The sequence below is a fragment of the Lepus europaeus genome, chromosome 2, assembly GCF_033115175.1.
Source record: "Lepus europaeus isolate LE1 chromosome 2, mLepTim1.pri, whole genome shotgun sequence".
Classification (NCBI taxonomy): domain Eukaryota; kingdom Metazoa; phylum Chordata; class Mammalia; order Lagomorpha; family Leporidae; genus Lepus; species Lepus europaeus.
This window is the reverse complement of record NC_084828.1, coordinates 60552557-60577995: the sequence shown is the minus strand read 5'-3', so window position 1 is coordinate 60577995 and position 25439 is coordinate 60552557. Positions and strand designations below refer to the sequence as shown.

At 35.6% G+C, this 25439-nt stretch overlaps 1 protein-coding gene across 3 annotated transcripts in view; it reads right to left on the bottom strand.

The window, feature by feature from the left end:
* Nucleotides 1-25439, bottom strand: part of ALCAM (activated leukocyte cell adhesion molecule) — a 212791-nt gene that overhangs the window by 8055 nt on the left and 179297 nt on the right. Inside the window, exons 8-14 of one of the 3 annotated variants that reach the window (XM_062207450.1) lie at nucleotides 24536-24668; nucleotides 17737-17849; nucleotides 15128-15263; nucleotides 14881-15014; nucleotides 12018-12150; nucleotides 10143-10181; nucleotides 9740-9857 (exon numbers count right to left, since the gene is read on the bottom strand). In XM_062207450.1, coding sequence (XP_062063434.1) covers nucleotides 9740-9857; nucleotides 10143-10181; nucleotides 12018-12150; nucleotides 14881-15014; nucleotides 15128-15263; nucleotides 17737-17849; nucleotides 24536-24668 — 806 coding nt within the window. Of the gene's footprint in view, nucleotides 1-9735; nucleotides 9858-10142; nucleotides 10182-12017; nucleotides 12151-14880; nucleotides 15015-15127; nucleotides 15264-17736; nucleotides 17850-24535; nucleotides 24669-25439 lie in introns of those variants that run through there. The other 2 variants (XM_062207469.1, XM_062207459.1) reach the window with 2 other exon arrangements.

Here is a 25439-nt window from a genome sequence, read left to right as displayed (position 1 = left end):
AAATAAGAGTTGCATAATTTGAAACTGATTATTTTATTTTAAAGTTTCTGATTTTGTTACTATTTTAAAATTTACTCTATGTGAATTAAGTTGAACATCTTTTCATTTGATTGTTTTTTATAGCCTAACCAATTTTCTTGGTGAGTTATGGCCTTTTTAGTTTTTATTTGTTAAACTTTGGATTACTGGAGTTTAAGTCTTTAACTACAGTGTAAATTTAAAATGCCATCTACAAAACAAATAAATATAAAGTTGGAAAAAATAATAGGCAACAAAATAATAAAAAAATGGTAAATAAAAAAATAGTGAAAAGTGAAAATCTCCCTTCTTCTTTTCTTAATTCCACTGTACAAAATAATGACCACTAACACTCATACATGATGCTACAGTGTGTGAGCACTTTGTAAGTGCTTTATAAGTATTATTTAATCCTCACGATGTCTCTATATTACAGTCAGACTAATAAACATGCGTATGGTCACACAGCTATGAAGTAGCAAACCAGGATTTCAACAGTAGCAGTGTGGCTCCAGGATCCATGAGTCATGTTTCATAGTTATGCATTTATGTTATGCCCTCAATTACTTTGAAATGTACTAAATAGAAACACTTTCTAATAGGGGAAGGGAGTGTGGTCACTCATTGGTTGCACATTTAGAGACTATTTACCTACATTTTAAGTTCTCTAAATTAGTTACTGTCCTCTCTCCCTATAAGTTAAAAGCCTTTAAACATTATTTTGAATACTTTTGCCTTGGTTTTGAGACTGATGTGGTAAAAATGTACTTTTTGGGTATAAATTTCATTCTGAATTTCAGAAAATCTTAGAGATTTGAAGGAATGGTAAGAGATTACACTTCCATATACAACATGCAGCAAACCAAAGTTTATTTAAATAATTTCTTTTAGCTAAAGTTTCTTTAGTCAACTGATATGAGGTTCAAGAGGCTTCCATAGCTTTGGCAGCTCATGACAAGAGCCTTGGGTGATTACTGACGTCATAAATAAGAGTGTCAACTGTTAAATCAACAACAGGAGTCACTGTACACTTGCTCCCCATATAGGATCTTTGTGTATCTGTGTGGGTACAAACTGTTGAAATCTTAGTATATACCAAGTTGATCTTCTGTATATAAAGATAACTGAAAATGAATCTTGATGAACAATGGGATGGAAGAGGGAGTGGGAGATGGGATGGTTGTAGGTGGGAGGGAGGTTATGGGGGGAAAAGCCGCTAAATTCCAAAAGTTGAACTTTAGAAATTAATATTTATTAAATAAAAGTTTAAAAAAAACAAAGGCATTTATAATGATTGAATGGTTGGATTTAAATATAAATTATGTTGGTTATTTGCCTTAAAATTTCTTCATTACTGTCCCTTTTTAGTAATTTTAAATATAAGTTGTATATCATTGAATCATAAATTAACGAATGAACTATCCCTAGAGGCGAGCCTCTTGTCTAACGTGTGAGTCAGGGTGCATCTTGGAGTCAGTGGGCCTGGGCTTTCATCCCAAGTTTCAAGTCTGAGCAGCAAGAGTGAGGACAGTTCTCTCCCCTAAGGAGGTCTGTTCATCTATGAGTAGGGGAAACGACAGGATCTACTCAAAGGGCTAGTGAGAGGATACACGTGACAGGATATGTGAAAGTACTAAGCAGGTGACAAGGACTCACCAAACTGAAGGAGAGTGATGTATCTGAAATCCAAGGTCAAATAGCTACTAAGTAGCAGAAGGAAAATTCAAAAAGAAGTCTCATTTCTGCATTCTGTATTATTTCCACAAGTCCAGTACTATTAAAGGCTTAGAATTGCTTTCAAGTAACTTTTAAAAGATATCAAAACTTTTTGGTGATTTTTTCCAATATTATACATTTGTTTTGAGCTCACTTGGGAAGGACATAGGGGGATCCTCTGGTGTTACTCTCTTAGTACACCTTTACTTTAACCGTGATTTAGTTGGGGGGAGGGGAGAAGGAAGAAGACAATGTGAAGAAGGGTGAGTGTTTCAGGCACAACCAGTGTATCACAACCTTGGAAGGTGGCAGCATTTAAAAAAATAAGGTAAATTACTGTGGTAGAATTTTGTATTTGGTAAACAGAGCTAATAGTCACATAAAATAAGGCATACATGAAGGAATTCATGAGATTTTACATTTTTCAAATTAAGCAATGTATACAAAAGTGAAAACTTTCTTTGAGGGAGTATGAGGACTTCTTTACTCTTTCCAAATACATGGATATTTTCCATGATTTCTAATTTATAGCACCTCTGATTCACACTACAGAAGGTTAGCAGGGCTACAGGCATTTAAACGAGGGGCCCTGGCAGTGTAGTCTGCCACTTACGGCAAACTGGCCATTGATACCGGTGTAGGTAATTAGGATCATGTTCAAGAGAATAGTTACATTTCGCTTTTCTTGGGTGAGAGCTGTCAGTAAAATGAGTCTCCTGCTGGGTCAAGCTTAATGAAAAGCTAGAGGACTGGTCTCTGCTGACAACAGCAATTTCTTGATTGAAGTAGGCACCAAGAAAAAGTGATAGTTGGTCTTAATCGTATGTGCTTAGAGTGTCTAAAACTCCATAAAGAAATCCTCATTAAAATAGGAATGTGTATATCCTTGGCAAAAATTAGAAACCAGACTTTCCACCTTGATCAGAAGTGAATAGGAGATCATCCATTAGGTAAATGATTGGAAGATCCAAATAAATTTAAAAATACTCAATCTGCAAGAACCAAGGTTTTTGCTTGCATACATTCAGCAACCTGGTTCAGTTTTTTTCTTATTGTGGTTAATGATAAGACAGGGAGAAGCCTGGCTCATGGCAAGGAACAGGCCTTTTCCCCTTAACCTTTTGAAAACATAATTAAAACAAACATCTATTTTTATTTTAAATGGAATTAAACTAAAATTTACAGAGTGTGAGGAGTTAGATGAGCTAATAGGCAGTTAGGTCACCCTAGGAATAAGAAAAAGGGGCAGAGTCCTTTAAAGAGTGGACGAAATGGGGGCAAACTGTTGAAATCTTTACCTAATATATACTAAACTGATCTTCTATATATAAAGAGAATTGAAAATGAATCTTGATGTGAATGGAAGGGGAGAGGGAGCGAGAAAGGGGAGGGTTGTGGGTGGGAGGGAGGTTATGGGAGGGGGAAGCCATTGTAACCCATAAGCTGTACTTTGGAAATTTGTATTCATTAAATAAAAGTTTAATAAATGAAAAAAAAAAAAAAGAGTGGACGAAATGCTTGTCTCATTTCAGAGGCTGCCAGAAACAACTTTTAGGTGGTTTTTTTTTGTTTTTTTTCCTTTTTGTCATGGGAATAGGCTAGATAGGATTACAATTCCAGCCCTCTGATGGGTTTTGTATTTCACTATGATTAGTTGTTATTCCAGCCTCTTGAGTGGTATTCTAGTGCTCTCATTGGTTGTTAGCTGCTGTTCTGTTTCTCCCTTAATTGGGTAAATCTAGGTAGCCACTTTTGTGTATAAAAGACCCAGAATTGGCTTGTTTCTGGGGCGACTCCTCCATTTGGCTGCCCCCTTCTGACTGCTGTGGCAAGGGTTTTCTCTATGAAAATCTCATTCTGCTCAGACTGCCCCTGTCTGCATGGAAATTCTTTGATGTGAGACAAGAATTGAGATCATATCCATCCTCCTGTAACAAGAAGAGACCACAATGATGAAATGCCATCTCCACATTATCCTGTTTTCTCTCTAATCCACTCTATTTTTATGGCTTAATCGAATAAATGAGAAATTTTCTTTTTTGTTTTCTTCCAGTTGCCTGGTAAGCTATGGATAGAGAAACAAAAGGAAGCCAAAACTTACGTTATCTTGACTTCTGACACAAGTAGAAAGGCTACGTTAGCTTTGTGTTTAACCTTGTGAGTATAAAGTAAACTGAAAATAGCTCTTTGTAAATATTAAGCATGGCAATAGGAGAGGGAGAATAAAGAATGGTTGGAGCGTGGGCAGGAGGGAGGGCAAGGTGAGAAGTATCAGTATGTTCCTAAGTCTGTATGTATGAAATACATGAAACTTGCCTACTTTAAATAAAATTAAAAAATAAAAACAAAAAATACACCCCTTCTTCCAAGCACTGTATTAAAGGCCAGCAAGCAATCAAATTCATAGCAGAAATTTTAATTACAAAGAAGTGTATGTAAAGCAGCAAAATATATTTGAAAGCATAAGGGATTTGAAATAAAGTACTCACAATTTATGATATCCTGGGCAGGTTAAGCCCTCTGAGATTTACATGCCATGAAATTAGGTTAATTGTATGCAGCTCATTAAATTGTTGGGAATTTACTAACAGTTCCTCCTCCCACCCCCAAAAGAAAAGGAGGTGTACAGGTCGCGAGACATGAGGAATCACTAAACATACACTGAAAGTGGTCCTCTAGCCTATCTTTTCAATTTGTTCAATGGAAGACCCATCTCCCTCATGCAGACATATATTTGACTTTAGAGTACCTATTGAATGGAAGATAGCATTCAGTTAAAACTTTCTGTAAAGATCTTGTTCCATATATCAAGAGATACTAAGGAGGATGCTAGAAAGGTTTAACATAGCATTGTTTTCTATGGTTTCAGTATTATCACAGGTCTTCTTCAACCTTACAGGCAATTTAAGAGTGTCTCTGATTTCTTCTGAGAACACCACACCACATAAGGCAGAGTTAACACAGCTTATTTGTGATTTTAAGATTTCTACATTATCTACATGGATACTCCCAATATCTTGGAAAATGAATTAAAAGATACACTATTTTTGGTGCAAAAACTTACAAAATATGAAGATAACTTCAAAAAGTCTATGGAAATGCTTATTATAGAAAACTGCACAAATTTCCAAGATTTTTTTCAATAAAATAGACTTTTAATCCCACTTTCACAAACATCTTGAAGTATGTATGTATACATAATAATTTTCATGAAAAAAATCTTGAATTTCTATTGCAAAATGTAAATATCAAAATATACTCAGTGAGTACTTCGAGATTATAAATGTTTAGTTAATACCTGATCTCAGCTCAGAGGAAAAATATGGTGGTCAGAGTCTCATAAATGCAATTAGACTAGAAATCATGGTGTTAATAAACTTTACCTGAATAAATCTGTGCCTCTATCGTGTCGCCTCTACACATTTTCTTTACATTCCGTTATTTTGACTTTTTGGTTTAAATCTTTAAATCAATCAGAGAGAGACAAAGGGAGTACAGTCAAGCCCCAGACACCTGTAATGGCTGGGGCTGGACTGGGTTGAAGCAGGTGGATCAACAAGAATCCAATTGAACCATCACTGCTGCCTCTGAAGGTCTGCCTTAGCAGGAAGCTGGAGTCAGGAGCCAGAGTTGGAAATTGAACCCAGGTACTGCAATGTGGGACACAAGCATCGTTCCCACTAGGCCAAATGCCCACTCTCTCTTTTCTTTTTCCACTAAATCTCATAGTATGAGACACACAAGAGAAGATTTGGATCTCAAATAGTAACCTTTAATTTTCTACAGAAGTAAAAGTATTTGCGGAAGACAGAGTGGGGAGAAATGGGATAAATAATTTAAAAGTCATCGAAATTATCCCCAGTTCTTTAATGTTTTTCTACCTATTAAATAACTAGACATGGAGTGGAATTAGTTATTTAATACCTTTTGCCTGACCATGTCAGCTAATACTTTACATAGACGGGAAATGACCAGAGACATCTATTCTCATTATCCAAATGTTTCAAGTGTTTAAAAACCTCTGGTAAGCATTTACATGGATTAAAATCACAAAGGAGTCAGAAATCCTCACTCAATTAATGTATTCATAATAGTGAAGAACACAATTGCTAAGTATTTCTTGCTAAGGTATTCCATATTTGAAGTACGTATAACAATATGAAGCTCTTATTTGTGGAACGGAGTGCACACTAGTTGAGTAAGGACTATTAATAAGTGTACTTTTAATTTTCCCAAGAAATAAAGCCTCTTTTATCCTCTTCCAAAGCTTTTAAAAATAACAATTTAAAGAACTTTCCCTAAATGTTGCTAACATTTCACTGCTTTGCTAGCTGTATCACAAAAATAGCCTCAGAAATTCTTAACCAGAAAGCTCTTACCAGGATTCTACATTCCTCTTGACCAGTGGCTGAAAGGGTTAAGAACATTAACTCATAGCTAAAATACTGGCTTGTTTCAGAGGGTGCAAGCAAGGAATTAACTAATTGGGAATGTAAAGTACTAAGCAAATCTGAAGTATTCCACACATTCTTAATGAAAACCCTCTCGTGTTTGGGATGACAATTATAATTTATCAATTTGGTTACAAATAATACTAACTTAATCAAACTTATTATGTTTTTCAAATAATAACAGTTATTTAGATGAATGTTCAAACTAGGTGGTAAAAGTTGAACTTAATTTAAAGAGATGCTTTGAAGAAAATGCCTGTGGTTTTAACCTAAAGACATTATGAAGATAAGTGCCCAGCATTTATTTATCCATGATTTTAATTTTGGGTCACCATATAGTAATAGCTAATGAAGCAAGCTACTACCTATACATACAAACACACACATGCACACACACAAATTTCTTCACACATATATACACAAATATACATATATAAATATATATAAACAAATAGTGTCTGGTAAAAATCTGGTCATTGGAAAAAGATGATTAAAATACAGAGTTTTCTCACTAATTTAGCATTCACCTAACTATAATATAGAGTGCCACAGTTTGCTTTTCAATTAATTTTCTGGATAAAGTGAAACATTTTCATTCTCCTAAGAAACAAAATCACTGTTGTAGTACATTAGAAGCCCTAATAAAATGGATATACCCTAAAGCATAAAGTGGTTATATTTGTAAATGCCTTATGATGTATTACACAAGTGGACTGGATTTTGGTCATCAGGAAACTTTTACACACAAAATGAGAATTTTTTGTAAGAGATAATTGGCTGTAGGAACCATATTTCCTTTCTATATATGGTATAGGCAGACTTCTAAATTTTCTGTAGACAACATGGACACAAATACATATGATGTGTTTGTAGGTAAAATGTTCAGTGAGAAATAGAACATGTTTTCTGCCAAGTGTGACAGTTAACTACGTGTCAACTGAGCCACATGGTATCCAGAGATCCAGTCAAACATTATTCTGGCTGTGGCTATGAGGTTGTTTCTGGATGAGATTAATATTTGAATAGAAAGAGTAAGTAAAGCAGATTGTCTATCCATAAATGGCTGATCCTCACTCAATCTATTGAAGGTCTAAATGGAAGAAAAAGAGGAAACTCCTGCCTAATTACTTGAGCTGTTTTTTCACTGCTTTAAGACTTGGACTGAAACATTGGCCCCTGATGAGACTCCATTCTGCTGGGTTTCAGATTGGAATTAACATTGACTCTCCTGGCTCTCAAGGTTTTGCATAAAGAAAGGAACTACATATCAGCTCTCTTGGATCTTTGGCTTTCTGAAGATAGATGTTGGGACTTCTCAACTTTTATAATCACATGAGTCTATTCCTTATAATACATCTTTCTTTGCACACAAATACAGACACACACATACATGTGTGCACGTTGGTCTGATTCTCTGGGGAAGCCTGAATAGTACACCAAGCATTGGTGGAGTCTGCTCAAGACTGGGGAGTGACATGCAGGATCAGGAGTGACTGTTCCCCAGTGTGAGGATGGACATCATGAACACTGGTCACAGCACACAATAAAAAAAATTTATACATGAAAAGAGAGGCCCAGAGATTAAGTGCAAAGATTCTCAACATTACTACATTCAATCAAATAACAATCAGTTCATTACAAACTGTGTAACCTTGGGGCCACTGCTTGGTGCAGTGGGGGAAAGCACAGCCTGCAGCACCAGCATCCCATATGGGCTCCAGTTTGATTCCAGGCTGTTCCACTTCCGGTCCTGCTCCCTGCTAATGTTCCTGGGAAAGCAGCAGAAGACGGCCCAAGTCCTTGGGACCCTGCATCCACTTGGGATACCTGGAAGAAGCTCCTGGTTCCTGGCTTCAGATCAGCTCAGTTCTGGCCATTGCAGCCATTTGGGGAGTGAACAAGCAGACGGAAGACATCTCTCTCTGTGTCTGCCTCTACCTCTCTTAGTAACTCTGTCTTTCAAATAAAAAAAAAATTATTTTTTAAAAAAGCTGTGTAACCTTAAGCAAGTCATGTAACCATTCTCTGCCTCAGATTTTTCAAGTGTGAAAACATAAATATTGATGGTATCTGCTTCACAGATCTGCTATGAGAACAAATGAGCTCAATACATTCCCTTTTTGCTACGTGACTCTAAAACTGCTGAGCTACTGCTTTATTGGAATCAACATCTTTTTAGGGTGAGATTATGGATCCTCTTTGGAGCCTTCTTTTTCTTCTAATTTTCTTTGAAGTTAACTTTCCTGAGGCTCTTAAAGGGGATATATCAACAAAAGAAAAATATGTAATTAAGTCCAAAGTTGCCACTAGTTATCAACATCTGACTGCAAATATCAATTTTCTCATTATAAGATAAGGGAGGTTAAAATCCATGTTTGGAATCTAAATTTTTGCCACAGAATCACTAACGTGACTTTTAAAAAATTGCAAATGCTAGAAACCCTTTCCTGTGCAATGGCATCTGAAGCTAGGATTGAGAAGGCAAGGAGAAGTATTAGGCATGTGTGTATATTAAAAATCTTCATTGGTTCATCAAAATTTCATTATAAATCATTCTTAGATGATAATATGGTTCATACTATATAGTATTACATGACTAATACTTTTAACTGATTACTCTTTAAAATTCTGAGAGAGAGGGAGAAAGAGAGAGGGAGAGCACACAAGCAGATTCTCATCCCCTAGTTCACTCCCAAAACGCTTACAGAAGCAGAAGCTGAGCCAGACAGAAGCTAGGGATTGGGAACTCAATCTAGGGTGACCACGTGGGTGACAGGGACCCAATTACTAGAGCCATCAGCCACCGGCTCCCACTGTACACAAGAGCAGGCAGCTGAAATTAGGAGCAGAACTGAGATTTGAAACCAATCTACTCCAATATAGGATAGGTATCCCAACCAGTAGATTAAGTACTAAGCCAAACACTTGCTCCTGTTAGTTTTCAATCACGCACCATCACATGCATTTTAAAAGTAATCTTTGTAATTTGTCTAATCATTTTTTTTTTTAATTTTAAGCCAAAATAGTCATGTATGTCTCTCTGAAATAGATTCTCATTTGGAGCAAACTCAAGTAACTAGAATGGGGTAGCAATGACAAGATCCTCTGATGTTATTAGTAGTTTTATTCCTGGCCAGTTTTATTCCATGGCTGTTGTCCATGTAATGACACCTAGAAAGTCTCTACAAAAGGTATTAACCACTTTCAATTAATCTTCACCAATCTCAACCAAAAAATTTAGGATATGTGATCTGTAGGCAGTACATGCTTTTAAAAAATCCACATAATTATGCATAGAAAATCTCTAGTAGTTGGACTCAGACTAATGGCTTGGAAAACTAAAGAGACACATGTGAGCTCAAACCCCAGACCATGTCCCTGATGTTGACAATGCAGTTCCTGTGAGGTGAAATAAAGTATGATCACTCTGATTTGGGGAATATGCCTTTCTTACTATAGAAATTATAAGCACAGCTGGGGTGAAGATAATTGATACACAGTATTTTCTCTCTATAAAATTCAGTAAACAATGAAGATTATTTTTCACAACTTACTTTGATTTCTTCATGTATAGCCAGTAGACGACACCAGCAACAAGAGCAGCAAGGAGGAGACCAACGACAATCCCCACAATTAGTTTTGCTTGATCATTCACCTTTTCTCTGTTTTCATCTATAACAAAAAAGAAAATTCCATGCAATTACAGAAAATGCCAAGAATTTGAAAAAAGAAATCAATCTAGTTATTACTTATTAAAAGTGACTAAGGCTCACTACTGTGATTAACATGCAAACTTGTGATCTTAAAGGGCAAAATTTTAGCATTCTTACTATCTTGTCTCATTTTGTATTTTAATTCAAGTTGAAATTAAGGACAGCTGGGAAAATTACTTGTCCAATGACACTTCATAAATCTTGAGCTGATAATTAAGGAAGAAGTCGGCAGCATAGTACCTACCACTTATCTCGTCTGCCTCATCGTGTTCTGGAATACTTACTGAAATGAAAAATGTTAATATGAAATTAAAAACAAAATTTGTTGATATATGAAAGTCACCTTTACCATTATAGTATGATGTTATAGTAGTCAAAGATAAAATATCTATTCTAGAGCTAAGGGTAAAAAAAAAAATCACAATTAACAGAACATGAAATTCCCTGAAAAAAAATTAATTTTTAAGGAAAAAAAGAGTAGCTAAAATTGTGAACATATTAATCTATTATAGAAAATTTTACAACTGACAAGCTATAGTGTTAATATGAAATCCATATTAATTTTTCCACTATCTATCACCTTTTAATAGTACTTCTTTAATAATAGAAACAAGTTGGCACCAAAGAAGTCTATGATTTGGTGTTCCTCACCTTTACTTGCGTCAATATAGGAGAAATCATTTTCATTTTTTATTGCCAAAAACCTATCATAGAGATGTTCATAAAGCAATTGAGATTGAAGTTAAAACTGAGGATGACTTAGAGATTTTCAAGCAAATATGCAATGCTTTCAAGAGCCTTCCAAATGACTCTGATAGTGCCATGCTCTTGGCTCATTTTAAGAATCATTGCTACTGCTGATTATCATCTAATATTAAACTACATGAATATTTTCAGATTTCATGGCCCTACATCAAATCTATTGTGATGTTTGATATAAATCAGATTCTCAGATTCCTCCTCATACATACTAAATTGGAATCTCAGGAGGTGCTCTCTGAATTTGAAAATGTATTAAATGTTGATCAAGCTCTACAAGACCTAGAAAACTAAAGCACATCATTCAATGGCTTAGAATAAAAAGAGAGACTTGTGTTCAGGAAAAATGGATAGGTTCTCTTCTAGGAATGGCAAATCAACACTTGTGAAATTGCATTGTGAAAAATCAATGCTCCTATTTTAGAATTAAATTTGGTTATTTTCTCCTGTCAATCCATCAGGCCCTTATACTCCACTCATAATCTATTAAGGATCATCATCTTTAGACAATCAACAGTGTATCCATAGCTTGCTGATGTGACATTCAGGATTCTGATTGACTGAAGAAGAAAATTTTGATGGGTCAGTCAACAGCCTGTCCAGACTGAACCTCATTCTAGGACAGTCCTGAATTAAAGTGGACATAGCACTAGGAACAACAGCAGAATTGAAGATGAAAAATAATTTCATATTAAATCACAATTGTTTTCAGCAGAAGCTGCTGTTGGAAAATATTTGTAACAGTGATTTCAGCAATGATTTTTTTTTAACTTATCTAAGTTAGTATCAATTTTTTCTGATTTTTGGCCATGATTAAAATATGACATAACAAAAGGAACAATTTTTGAGGCCAAATTTCATGAATTCTAACATCAGTTCTACTATTACTATGTGGAATGATGAAGTTTTTGACATTCCTATTCAAAATAAGAGTAGGAGCACACCACCACAAAGTGGAGTGCAAAATAACAAATTAAAGGGAATTAAAATTTACTAAATTTAGAACTATTACAAGAATATTTTATGACTGACTGACTTAACTGCACTGAACACAAAACATGTATTAAAAAAGAACAACTTCTTTCCTTCTTATTTTCTGCTGCTCTTGAGAAATATTCTTGGATTAGATAAAGTCGCTGATTCATAAAACATGAAATGATTTAACTGTCAAGACAAGGATAATACAAGTATGGAAACCAGGAAAAAAGAAAAAATAACCTCATGATGATGATACCAAATGTAAAATAAATAAATAAAACTTACCATAATGCAGTACAGGAAGATGGAACTGAAGATTTTAAACTAATGAAGAATAACTTCAACTTTTCTTACTTTTTAATGCCAGAAATGAAATACTCACTAGCAGAGACATTCAAGGAGTTTACTGTTCTCTCCAGTTGGTTTTCTGCTGCGCAAGTTAAAGTAACATTCTCTTCAGGGGAAATGATAATTTTACTATAATACCTGCCATTGATATAAGGGGATTCCTCTGTCTGGAAAAAGAAGAAGGAAGATGGGTTTAGAAATGAAAATAGAAAAGCATGGGAAAGAATAATAAGGGATGAAATAGAACAGTTGTGGTTCTCTAGTACATGATACTGTTCGTGAGTATGTGTAAGGTAGGGTGCTGGTTCTAGTCCCGGCTACCCCTCCTCTAATCCAGCTCTCTGTTATGGCCTGGGAAGGCAGTGGAGGATGGCCCAAGTGCTTGGGCCCCTGCACCTGCATGGGAGACATGGAGGAAGCACCTGGATCCTGGCTTCAGATCGGTGCAGCTCTAGCCGTTGTGGCCATCTGGGGAGTGAACCAACGGAAGGAAGACCTTTCTCTCTGTCTCTACCTCTCACTGTCTATAACTCTACCTCTCAAATAAATAAATAAATAAAATCTTTAAAAAAATAGAAAGCATTGTATGCCTATATCTACAGCAGGTAAGAAAAAGACTAGTAAATCCACAATGGGGTTTCTTTTTGTTTCAATTGTGACTTCTAATGTTAAATTAAATTTTCAATAGATATGCAGGTGTAGTCATCATTTTGGCATGATGATACTCATCTCAAAATAGTTAAGCAGTTAAGATCTAATCACCTCTTTCCCTCAATAATCTTATGAGTTTAATTATGAATTTGGAAACTGCTTCTCCTTGTAGGAGTTAATTTCTTTACCTTAAACCACTACATCTAAGTGCATATATAAGTATGTATGATTGTTCATTGGTAAATAAAATCTTTGTTTTCTAGATTTTTTTTGGGCTAAATACAGATGATGGACTCTTCTTTAGTTACTTCTAAGTCTGATTTTTGTGCGATATTAACAAGGGCAATCATTGTATTTAATTCCTTCAAATATAAGAAACCATAATCTCATCTCCTAGAATCTGACTCCAAAATTCAACAGGACTGAAGCAAATATATACTATATATTATTTTCTCTGTCATTTTTACACATCATGTCCTACGCAGCTCTCTGCTTGCTTTTTCCTTAATTATACTCTAAGTGCCTTAAGAACAAAGGTGGGATTTCTTCCAGTTCCTGGGGGTGGAAGAAGGTTAAAGATATGTCCTGGTTGTAAAATAATAGATTTGGCATGTGTTTGAGGAATGAACAAATAAAAGATTGTGGATTGATCAGACAAACTTAGAAAAGAAAAACAACATATCACCTAACGGGTCAGAATCAATCCTTCTCCTTGACAAAGAAAAATGGAATTATTATTTCTGGCTCATAGGAAATTCATCTGCTACTTTTACCCTACCTACTAGGATTTTTCATAGGGTTTTCTCATTTTTTTAAGACCCTGTTTTTCTTACCTTGCTCTAACAAAGTACATTTTTTCATTTCTAGGATAGCCTTTTAAAACTTTGTATCCTTTCATTCATCAGACATTCACTATGTGCTTATTCTTCTAGTTCTTATGCTTGTATTATCAGTACTTGAAGGTTCTGTTTTACTGCACTTATTACTTAACTGAACTAAAGAGCAAAAAGGATAGAGTAGAAAAGAAACATTTCTATGTTTTTAGCATTTGATGATATAAAATAGCTTCGAAGGTTGTCAGCAATTCCAGAGATCTTTATTCTGAATCAAGAAACTGTATTTCCTTAAGTTGAAGGGGTCCAGAGCCTCTGTGCTCTTCTCTGGCATGGCCTCTCACCTGTGTGTCCCATCATACCTAAGCAAATCAGGAGTCATTTGCTACAGGGGTGTCCCACACACAAAATCATGCAAATAGAAATGCATCATCCATAGGGAAATGAGCCAAAATCTGTATTGCTGTGCAAAGCTATGTTGCCTAAGCTGAACTGTGGTCTGATTTCTCTGGTAGAGGAAGAGTGGAGATTTTGACTTAAAATTATTTTGCAGGTGTGTGTTTTATAGACATCTTCTCAAATTTCAACTGGGTCCAAAGCTGGGAGGAAGGCAGAACTGAAGATTCAAATAATCAAATGACACCTCTAGGTGCTGGTAAAGTTTTTATTTCTCCTGAGAAGAGGTGATGTGAAGAAATGGAATTTACAAGTAGGTTTGCAACTCAAGCAAATTGTCAATCTTGTAGGATGATGGTTCTGAACCACTAGTGACAGGGCACATCCTCACCTTTTTTTTTTTTTCTTTTTGTGTCAAAGACTTAACATTAGTAGAAAATTACTGATACTTTCATAAGTTCTTAGCCCTTTGCTATTATGAAAATGCCCATAAGGGGTAAAGATATTAAAGTTTGGTTCAATCCTCTTGTTCAGAACAGGGCCCGGACGCTTTCCTTATTCTGGCCTGAGTTCAATCATAGGCAAATCAAAAAAAAATGTGCACAAGCAATGACTGTACTCTTCCTCACACTCAAGGCCCAGTTTCAGGAAGAAATATTCCTTTATGTGCATCAGCAAGCAAACTAATGAGGTCTACTTATATTCCTATGTGTCAGTTTATGATGTAGAAAAGTATATACCTTTATGCCTGAATATTTCAGAGTTAATAACCATGGAGCAACATCAGATTTACATTCCTTTAAAAACAGGTAATAGTTCTTTCATTCTCCATGACCCTGGAATTTAAAATTTCTCTTTGAGTTATGTTCTTCCTTTGGGAAAATTAAAAAGTTAGCAGGAGCTTCCCCTGAGAATACCCTGCAAATTTCAAGTGGCAACAAACCTTTCTGTAGTTTATTTACCTAAAAAAACTCTCCATGGACCAGGTACAGCATACAACAGAAGACAAATACTTACTTGGTTTATGACGCTTCCACTGCCAGTAATGGTCCACTGTATAGCTGGCTTTGGAAAACCCTCTACATGGCAGATTATTGTTTTAGATAGTCCGCTGGGATCAGTTTTCTTTGTCATTTTGATTTGAGGTTTTCCTACAATATTATTACAATTAAAATTTAATGTTGAACCATTATCATAAAAGAGACCATCTTTTTTTTTTTTTCCTCAAAGAAAACTTTGCATTGGTGAGAAGTATCTTATTTACCTTCTACAATGAGAGTCAGTGACTCTCTTTTCTTCAGTCCTTCAACTTCTTGTAGAGCAGTTTCACAGACATAGTTTCCAGCATCCTGATACTGAAGACTGGAAAACGATGGGCTAGATCGAAGCTTGACGTTGTCCTGATTAAGTAAAAAGTCAAGTACTTCACAAGGCATGATAAGACTAAAATTATTATTCTGGGTCTACTGAAAAATTTTCTTAACTTCAGAGGTTTCCAAATATAGATTTCCATTTTCCTTTGTAGTTTTGGAGTGAGACATAGCAGAATTTTATTTCAGTCTCTTCTATTACTAAATTTGCAATCTGGAACAAGTACATACAATTTGGTGACTTAGTTTCCTTTGTTAATGAAATGGGGTAATAACTTACCATATTGAGTTACTATGCAAACTTAATTATATGAATAGTGTAATTGTTTCTATTACGGAAAGTTCTCAATTGAGGATACCTGCTAATTGCAGTTGATGGAGATGATCTCAGATTGACATATATGGAGACTCATGGTTCCTAACCAATGATGGGTATATTTGTCTTCAAGTTACTGTATCAGAACTGTTATCAATATAGGGGATCCATTACAGAGCCATGATAATTATGAAAAGAATGGTTGTTTGTTTTAAGATGTATTTGTTTGAAATGTAGAGTGACAGAGAGAGGGAGAAATACAGACACAGAGAGCAAGCTTCCATTTGCTAGCTTATTCCCCAGATGCCAAAACCAGCCAGGGCTAGGTCAGTTTGAAGCTAGGCAAGGAACTCTCCCATGTGCATGGCAGAAACCCAAGTACTTGAGCCATTATCTGTGACCTCTCAAGTACATGAGCAGGAAGCTGGATAGGAAGTGTGGAGTAGCTAGGATCCAAATAAAATATGAGAAGCGAGCATCCCATGCAAGTGGCTTAACCCACTGTGCTTCAACTCCATGGAAGACTGATTTTTTTTAAAGAAACTCTTAACAAATTATTATACTAAGGTATATGAACAAATAAAACATAACATTTAACTTCAAATATAATCTGAAATACAGAAAAAAATCCTATTTTACTAGGAATTCAACCTCTAAATAGAAAACTAAAAAATCCTAAGATTAGATGGTTTTTGTCTGTTAGAATATTTACCCCTTTCCTCATCAATTAACAAAAATGAAATTTCATGTGAAGTGGAATTAAAATATATTTATTTTGCAAAAAAATGTTTGAAATCTATGCATATAAGTAGCCTTCAAACAGCTCACTAAAATGCATATTATGAAAAATTAGCACAGATTTCAAAGATATTGTCACCCCAAAAAAAAAAACAATTTTAACTCCATCTTCCATGAACTTTCTGTTATTCCTGTAATGAACAAGAATATTGATAATAGGTATTCAATAAACAACAGAGACTGCAGTTAATGTAGAAGCTGATTTAGCCACGAGCAGCTTTGTTTCTCTAGTCCCAAAGTAAAACATGCTATTGCTGTTCCTATAATTATTGACTAATCTAGATGCCTAGAACTAATCTAGCTTTGTGACTACCAACATAATATGTTAATTATGCAGACTATGGTGTGGCATTTTAATTATCTGGGTGGAACAGAAGTTGTGATGTGGCTATGGCTGAAAGCAAGTGAAACAAGAAACAGAGTTAGTCTAAGAGTAAGAATTCAAGTCACTGATGAAAAGTAATCGCAAGAGATCAAATTCTACCACTACATTTATTCACACATTTTACTAAATATAATTCTTGCAGTTCTGTTCCAAATAATGTGTGTATTTTGTCAACATATCACTAGTTTGCTCCCATCAAGTGCCATTCTCTGGTTGTTTGGATATATCAGCTAAGGATTTAAGTGGAGGTAACATAGTCATAACCTCTTCCTTTGGCGATACCTTTGTCTCAATCACCTGTTATCAATCATACTTTCTCACTCTGAAAAGTTAGCAATGATTGGGTCCCCAGTTAATGGCTGGTCCTCAGGCAAGAACATACTCACAAAGAAAATACTGAGTAAGCCAACAGTATGCTCTAGGTACACAATTATAGACCAGGGATAAAAAGGGATTCCTACTTCAAGCAGCTTCTAATTTACTAAAATCTCAAGAGTAGTTCCAGCAGCAAAGAAGCAAAAAGTTGTACGCCAGGAGCATAGTATTTTCCCTTAGAAAGGCCTCACTTTGAGCCTCTACTCTGTCACTGATGAGCTTTCTGATTTCTTTTGCTGCCATATTTTTATGAGCAATAAATGACTTGCATGTTTCACAGAGTTGTTATAAGCATCATTTGAGAATAATGTGAGTAAAAAACACATTGTAAATTGTTAATCTCTAAAGTACATAGCTGTATATGTGTGTGTGTGCATGTGTAAAATTACTTAGCATACATATATAGTTAAAATAATGCACCAAATTAAGTTTCGGAGCATCGGTCATGGATGCCACACTGTTACTGAGTACCTCTAAAGTTTTTATGTAATTTGGTTTGTATTATTACAAAGAAAAAGAGACAGCCTAAGTGTGGGTATATAAATCTGTTATCAGTGAGTATATATATGAATATAATATAACAGAGAAATCAGCTCAAACAGTAGGACAGTACCAAAAATATCACTTACTTTCATCCACACCACGGTTGCATTCCTACTTGCAGATATTGTGCATGACACAGGCAGGGAATCACCAATCTGCTTGGTCACTTCCCCACTTGGGTTTAAAGACAAATCCAAATCTGTGAAGCAGAAAATCTGCTTGAAATGCAAACTCTAAGAAAGTAAGATAGTCAAAATACACTGGAGATGAAAAGATGAAAAAAAAAAAAACCCTTATAACTGCACTTGAAAATTCAGAACTGATTTATGTGACTGAAATAAATGAACTGTAGCATAATCATCTTGGTGTTTTGAGCCAGCTTTGAGACCAGCTTGGACAAGTGAAATTAGCAATCTAATTGATCATGCATCAAGTTGCAGTTAATACCACTGATGTTTTGAGTGCATATAAATGATCCCCTAGGGTCTATTACCTTAAGGAAAAAATTCTTAAATCACTTTTGAAAGAAAATAAAAATGATGATTAAATAAATATTATAAAAGACATGGTACAAAGGTGAGAAAATCAAGTACAGTTATCCATAGATAGTTTAGGTGTTCCCTCAAAGAAAATTGACTAAAGTAGTTTTTCTTTAAAATGCTATTTCATTTCTCACATAGTTGCAATTTTATAAGATTTCTTGCTAAGTATGCTGTCACTAGATACCATTTTTTTAAAAAAATAGTATAAACACATTGGAAGATATACGATCTTTCACATGGCAAATAACTTTTCTAAAAACCTTACTGCCTTAGTATGATCTGTATGCAGAAAATCCAATTCAATCAAACACAGAGTTACTGTATAGCTACTCTGTCCCAAGCACTGATGGGAGATACAGAAATGAATAATGAGGTTACAATTTAATGTGGTAGAGGTTATATACACTCAACTTAAGATTATATAACATACAGCCTATGAAATAGGCACCCAGTAAAAACCTGGTACAGACTGGGAACTCAATAAATATTTGTTGAAAGATACAGGGTTACTTACAAACACAGGTTCAAACAAACACTTAAGGGAGAAATATAGAGAACAGAGGCAAACTGGGTTTCAAAGCAATCATAAATGCTTTGTATAGGAAGCTGTGTGACCCCTGATGATTGAGAGGGCTTTAATAGTTGGAGATGAAAGGCAAACTTTTGCCACATAAGCCAAGAAAAAGAGAGAAAGAGGTGAGAAAGCTTGGGAGATTTCACAATAGTAAGTAATCTAGTATGAGTGGTGATAACTCACAGAAGATAAAGCCACATAATTGAGACCAGACTGGAAGTTGGAACTTTATTCTAGAGGGTGAGAATAAATCATTACACTATTTGTTCTTCCTTGGTTTAAGGACCATAATTGCAATCTGTTGACTGTAGCATCTGCTCCTCTTGTTACTGTTCATGCCACAAGATAGTGACAGTGACTTGATTTGTCACTGAGGTATCCACAGTGTCTGCCACAAGGTTGAAAAAATAAAGGGAAGAAGTACACTTTTTTCTTTTTTGCTTTTCATTAACATTAAAAAATACAACATCACATTTTTTTTTCTAGATCTGGGAAGAATGTCTTTGGTATTTTGATTGGTATCACATTGAAACTGTACATTGCTTTTGGAAGAATGGATATTTTGATGATATGATTCTTTCAATACGTGAAAATGGAAGTGTTGTATTTGATTCATTTGCGAATGTTGAACCATCCCTGCATACCAGGGATAAATACCTCTTGGTCTGGGTGGATGGTCTTCTGATGATGTTGAAATTGATATGGAGGCACATGAGACCTCAAATAGCTACAACAATCTTAAATAATAAAAATAAAGCTGGAGGAATCACAATATCAGATTTCAAGACATACTACAAGGCAGTTATGATCAAAACATCCTGGTACTGGTACAAAAACAGATGGATAGACCAGTGAAGAATAGAAACACCAAAAATCAATCTAAACATCTACAATGAACTTATATTTTACCAAGGAGCTAAAACCAATCCCTGAAGCAAGGAAAGTCTCTTTTAACGAATGGTGGTGGGCAAACTGGATTTCTACATTACAGAAGTCTGAAGCAAGACCCCTACCTTATACCTTACACAAAAATTCACTCAAAATGGATTAAAATTCTAAATCTATGACCTGACATCATCAAATTATTAGAGAACATTGGGGAAACCCTGCAAGACATTGGCATAGGCAGAGTTCTTGGAAAAAACCCCAGAGGCACATGCAGTCAGGACTAAAATTAACAAATGGGTTACTTCAAATGGAGAAGTTGCTGTGTGGCAAAAGAATCAGTCAGGAAAGTGAAGAGAATGGATAAATGGATAAATATGCAACTAATAAAGGATTAATAACCAGAATCTACAAAGAGATCAAGAAATTCCACAACACAAAACAACCCAGATAAGACATGGGCCAATTTTTCAAAAAAGGAACTACAAATGGCCAACAGACACATGAAGTAATGTTCAGGATCACTAGCTGTCAGAGAAATACAAATCAAAACCACAATGAGGTTTCACCTCACCACAGTTAAAATGGCTTTCATACAGAAATCAACAAACAACAAATGCTGGAGAAGATGTGGGGAAAAGGGTACCCTAATCCAATATTAGTGGGAATGTAAACTGGTAAAGACACTATGGAAGACAGTATGGAGATACCTCAAAAATCTGAGTATAGACCTTTCATGTGATCTAGCCATCCCACTTCTGGGAATTTACCTAAGGGAAATGAAATCAGTAAACAAAAGAGTTATCTGCACCTACTTGTTCATTGAAGCTCAATTCACAATAGCTAAGACATGGAATCAACCTAAATGTCCATCTACCACCAAAGACTGGATAAAGAAATTATGGGATATGTACACTATGGAATACTACACAACAGTATAAAAAAAAAAAAGAAAAGAAATCTAGTCATTTGCAACAAAATGGATGAATCTGGAAAACAGCACACTTAGTGAAATAAGCCAGTCCCAAAGGGACAAATACTCATATGTTCTCCCTGATCTGTGAGAATTAATAGAACACCTAAAACGAAATCTGTAGAAGTGGATTAATACTTCAAGAACAGGTAATTTGAGATGTCCTTGTCTTTACTGTCAAGGTCAGTTTCATTTTCTTTTTTGTCTTTTTTTCTTCATATTATTTGTTGAACTCTTTACTTAGAGTTAATCATGTGTATAAAGTCAATTGAAAATAGATCTCAGTAAAAATAGTATTGGGAATAAGAGAGGGAGGAGGAAGTTTGTAACTGTAAAACTGTATAGTTCTGCATACATTCCTACAGACTTACTTCTAAGGTACAATTTAAAAATGTGCCATTGGTCTCCAAATCCCATTAAAATTGGTGGTAAAAATGCCATCTTAATTGTTAAAGTGATCATATTAAGAGTTAAAGTGAATATATAGATAAGATTAAGAGTTAAAGAGATCATATAAATAGAATCAAGTGCCTGGTAAATATAATAAAATTAAAAAGGAGAGAATGTTCAACATGGGAAGCAGTCCATACAGCAGATTCATAGAATGACAATAGCTTTAAGTAACACTCTGACCTCCGAATGAGCCCTTAAGACTTCCTGGTCTGGCTGAAAAGCCCGTAAGAGCATTTCAGGCATGAAAAGCCAAGACAGTGTGGAAAAAAAATGTTCTACATAAAGGACCTCTATGAGTGAGACTCCAGTGGAAAGAAGTGGCCATCAAAAAAGGACACACTTTTTTTATTTTTTTTATTTGACAGGTAGAGTTATAGACAGTGAGAGAGAGACAGAGAGAAATGTCTTCCTTCCGTTGGTTCACTCCCCTAATGGCTGCTACAGCCGGCACTGTGCTGATCTGAAGCCAGGAGTCGGGTGCTTCCTCCCAGTCTCCCATGCAGGTGCAGGGACCCAAGCACCTGGGCCATCCTTCGCTGCCCTCCCGGGCCACAGCAGAGAGCTGGACTGGAAGAGGAGCTACCGGGACTAGAACCCGGCGTCCCAACCAGGACTAGAACCTGGGGTGCCAGAACTGCAGGAAGAGGATTAGCCAAGTGAACCATGGTGCTGGCCCAGGAAATACTTTTCTTTAAAGGGAAGAGAGAACTTGCACTTTGCTTATGGCCTTGTCCAAATACTGACAGAGTTTTATACTCAAAAGGCTTCCATAGCCTAGGCAGCTCATGTCAAGAGCATTGGGTGGTCAATGACAACACACATAAAAGTGTTAATTGTTAAATTAACAATGGGAATTACTGTGCACTAACTCCCCATGAAGGACCTCTGTTTTCAATGAGTTGTATTGAGAGTTAACTGTAAAACCAGTTCTCAATTTGTGTGTGTGTGTCTGTGTGTGCAAATTGTCGAAATCTTTACTTAGTACAGAGTTGGTCTTCTGTGTACAAAGTTAATTGAAAGTGAATCTTAATGGAGAATGGGACTGGCAGACTGCCAGGAGGAAGAAGGAGGGGTGGAAGTGTGAGTGGGAGGGCTGGTATGGTGGGAAGAATAACTTTGTTTTTAAAGCTATACTTATAGATTTGCATTCCTTAAAAATAAATAAATAAAAAATAATTTCATACAGAAGCATATGCAGACCAATAAAGAGAATAATATAACAAAAAAAAAAAAACAAAATACATCATCACAAATAAAAGGAGTTTCTTAAGAATGTTTGGGTTAACTATATGAGGGATCCTCCAAAAGTTCATAGAAAATGTGCATTATGAGAAAATTATGCATGAGTTTCCCTGCACAAAAATAAACATAATTCCATTTTCCATCAACTTTTGGAAATATCCATGTATTTAAATGAAAACTTTATTCAGTGTGAGTTGGAAGATTTAATTGGCTGGATGGTTAACTTGCCAATGATAAGATAAAGATTTTAATGGGTGATTATGGACATAGAAAGTTCTGGTGAAGAAGCTACATGCATATGCTTTGGCAGAGGAAGAATAGCTATTTTTCTGGCCACTGTGAATCTTTTGGGTGAAGCTTGATGAAAGGATTGTTCTGCAAATATATGTAGATATGAGTTACTTCTCCACTAATGCTCCTTTTAGTCATCTAAGGAAAGGAAACAAATTCTGTTTTTGGAAAACAAACATTAAAGGATAAAAGGCAAGAGATAGAATTTTTGTGTTTTCCTATAATTTAGAACAAATTTTTAGTTCTTATAAGAATTTTTCTGCTTTTAAGAGCAATGTGGGTCTTAAAAACCCAATGTTACTGTCAACCTGTCAGAACCGACGCATTCAATTTAATTAAACGCAATGAAATCCAGTTAAACTGTTAAATGCTTTTGTTTAATTTACCCAAGGCACTCCCATCACAGTCAATCACGCAGGCACTATTTGTATGCAACCACATTTTTGCCTTATCATCCTCTTACTATCTCATTGTGCCTTACCAACAAGTAATACAAACAAGAGCTATATGCTTTTAAGGTACTCTTACCTAGCATCTCTTAAGCATAAGTTCAGTGCACTATCTCTAAAGCACTAGATTTTTGGTCACTGGCCCAAAGACATCATGAACAATGATACCAGACACTGATTCTACTGGCAATTCTATTTTCTGGCTAGAGCCATCACTTTACTGTTTTTTCTCAAGTAACAGGTCTGGATACATGGTCCCATGATTTACTGCTCTTCAGAGAAAAATACTATTCTTATTACATGAATGGTCACTGTTTTCTCTATGACCAGCCCCTGATGATTTCATGCTCCACCCTAAGTAACATGAATATGGGGCAAACAGAGAAATGGCTGTATATATGTCTTAACTATCCACCATTTTTACAGTGTTCTCTAGGGTGTACTCCCAACATCAGATCATCAAAAATAACCATCTGGTTGCTTTATTTACCAATACATCCACTTGTACCTTCCTCAAAGTTAAAGCTCCTATCCTACATGTTTTCAAAACATTATGGATAGAGTGAAAGACTTAGAGCCATGTGTTCATGACAATTTCTAAATTGTGTTTTAATTTTGAAACAAAGAAATACTTCATCCTCAGTAGAATCATAGTGGATCATATCTAGAGCATGTTGATATTGTTGAGTGCAAAGGACTTAATGAACAGTTAGCCTCTATTTCCAGGCAATATTGACACTCGTCCAAAGCACATGATGAACTCTAGTCTCACTGGGGAGCAAGTTAGTTTTCTGTTTCCACAATTTTATTGACAGTATGAACTACACAAGAATTATAAATAAAAAACCCAAGCTAGGTGTCTCTTATTTGTGCATTTTCCCATCACACAGGGGAAAATACAACCTTTGGAGAGTCTGGAAAGCAAAATAAATTTAAGAGTTAATAGAAAGGTGAAGTTAATGCTCAAGGTGATCTTGAAGAGGGTCTGTAACTAGATATTTACTATACTTCTATATAGAGTACATCTGGCCAATTTTTAATCATCTGTACTTCTTATTCCAAAAGCCAAGTCTATAGTGATTTTTGTATTGCCTGAGTTAGAATATAAATAATATTCTGCAAGAAAGGAAAGGGTATTTAATCTACATTTTTCAGATCCAGGGCAAACCTTGTGCACTTATATATTTTAAAACATGTAGTGAGTTGTTTTATTTAAGACCCACATGAATATTGGTTTTTGGTACTACAATTTGATGACATTTAGAAATAAAATTTAGGTGTATCACCATCAAAGGGTTTCAATATTGCCAGACAAACCTTGACCAAAGTTGAACTTAACTTTGGTGCTTTTTACTGAGTCTATTGAAACCGAGTCATTTAAGAAAGACACAGTTGCAATTTATTTGAAAAGATAGCTGAGTTAGACTATTAGAGGCCTTTGAAGTGAAACTGGTAATGAAGAAGAAAGTGACTTACAGTGAACTGTAATGGCTGTTGAAGCAATCATGCTTTTTTTGTCTATCAGGGAGCATTTGTAGTCTCCTGTTGCATTGCGCCTCACATCTGTCAGTGTGTAAGTATTTGAGCTTCGTATTCCTTCGGGCTGTCCCTTTTGATAGAGGCAAAATGTCAGATGATTACGCTAGTAACCAGAATGAGAACAATTGTATTTCTTGATGAAAATGCTATTTTCTCAAAAAGAAAGGAAGCATGTTCTTTCATTCAAACAAAACAGGTCAGTTTGTGTCGCCAACATCTGATAATTGGAGAAATAATTAATATTCTGGTTTTAAGGAGTTTGAGATGCTAATTTACACAGTACTTAACAAAAAGGTTTACATTTGAGCTTCATGGCAGATTTCTTTAAAAGATTATTTATTTGAAAGGCAGAGTTGGAGAGAGAGAGAGAGAGAGAGAGAGAGGACAGAGCAAGAGATCTTCCATCTGTTGGGTCACTCCCCAAATGGCCCCAACAGCCTGGGATGGGCCAGGTCGAAGCCAGGAGCTAGGTGCTTCATCCAGGTCTCCCATGTGTGAGTAGGGTTCCAAGTACTTGGGCCATCCTTACTGCTTCCTGAGGCACATCACCAGGCAGCTGGATGAGAAGTAGAGCAGCCAGGACTCAAACCGGCACTCATATGGGATGCTGGAAATGGCGGCTTAACCTGCTGTGCCACAGCACAAGTCCCATATGGTAGATTTTTATATTTGTGTCCTACCTGATTTGATAAACATATTTGAGACAACCTAAAAGAAAACATGCTATATATTCAAGTAAAGAGGGAAGGAAGATAGAGAGGGAAATACAGATGGAGGAAAATAGAAGAGTTATGAAAGAAAGGATTAAAAAAAAGAGTAGAGGGGAGGAAAGATAAAATGA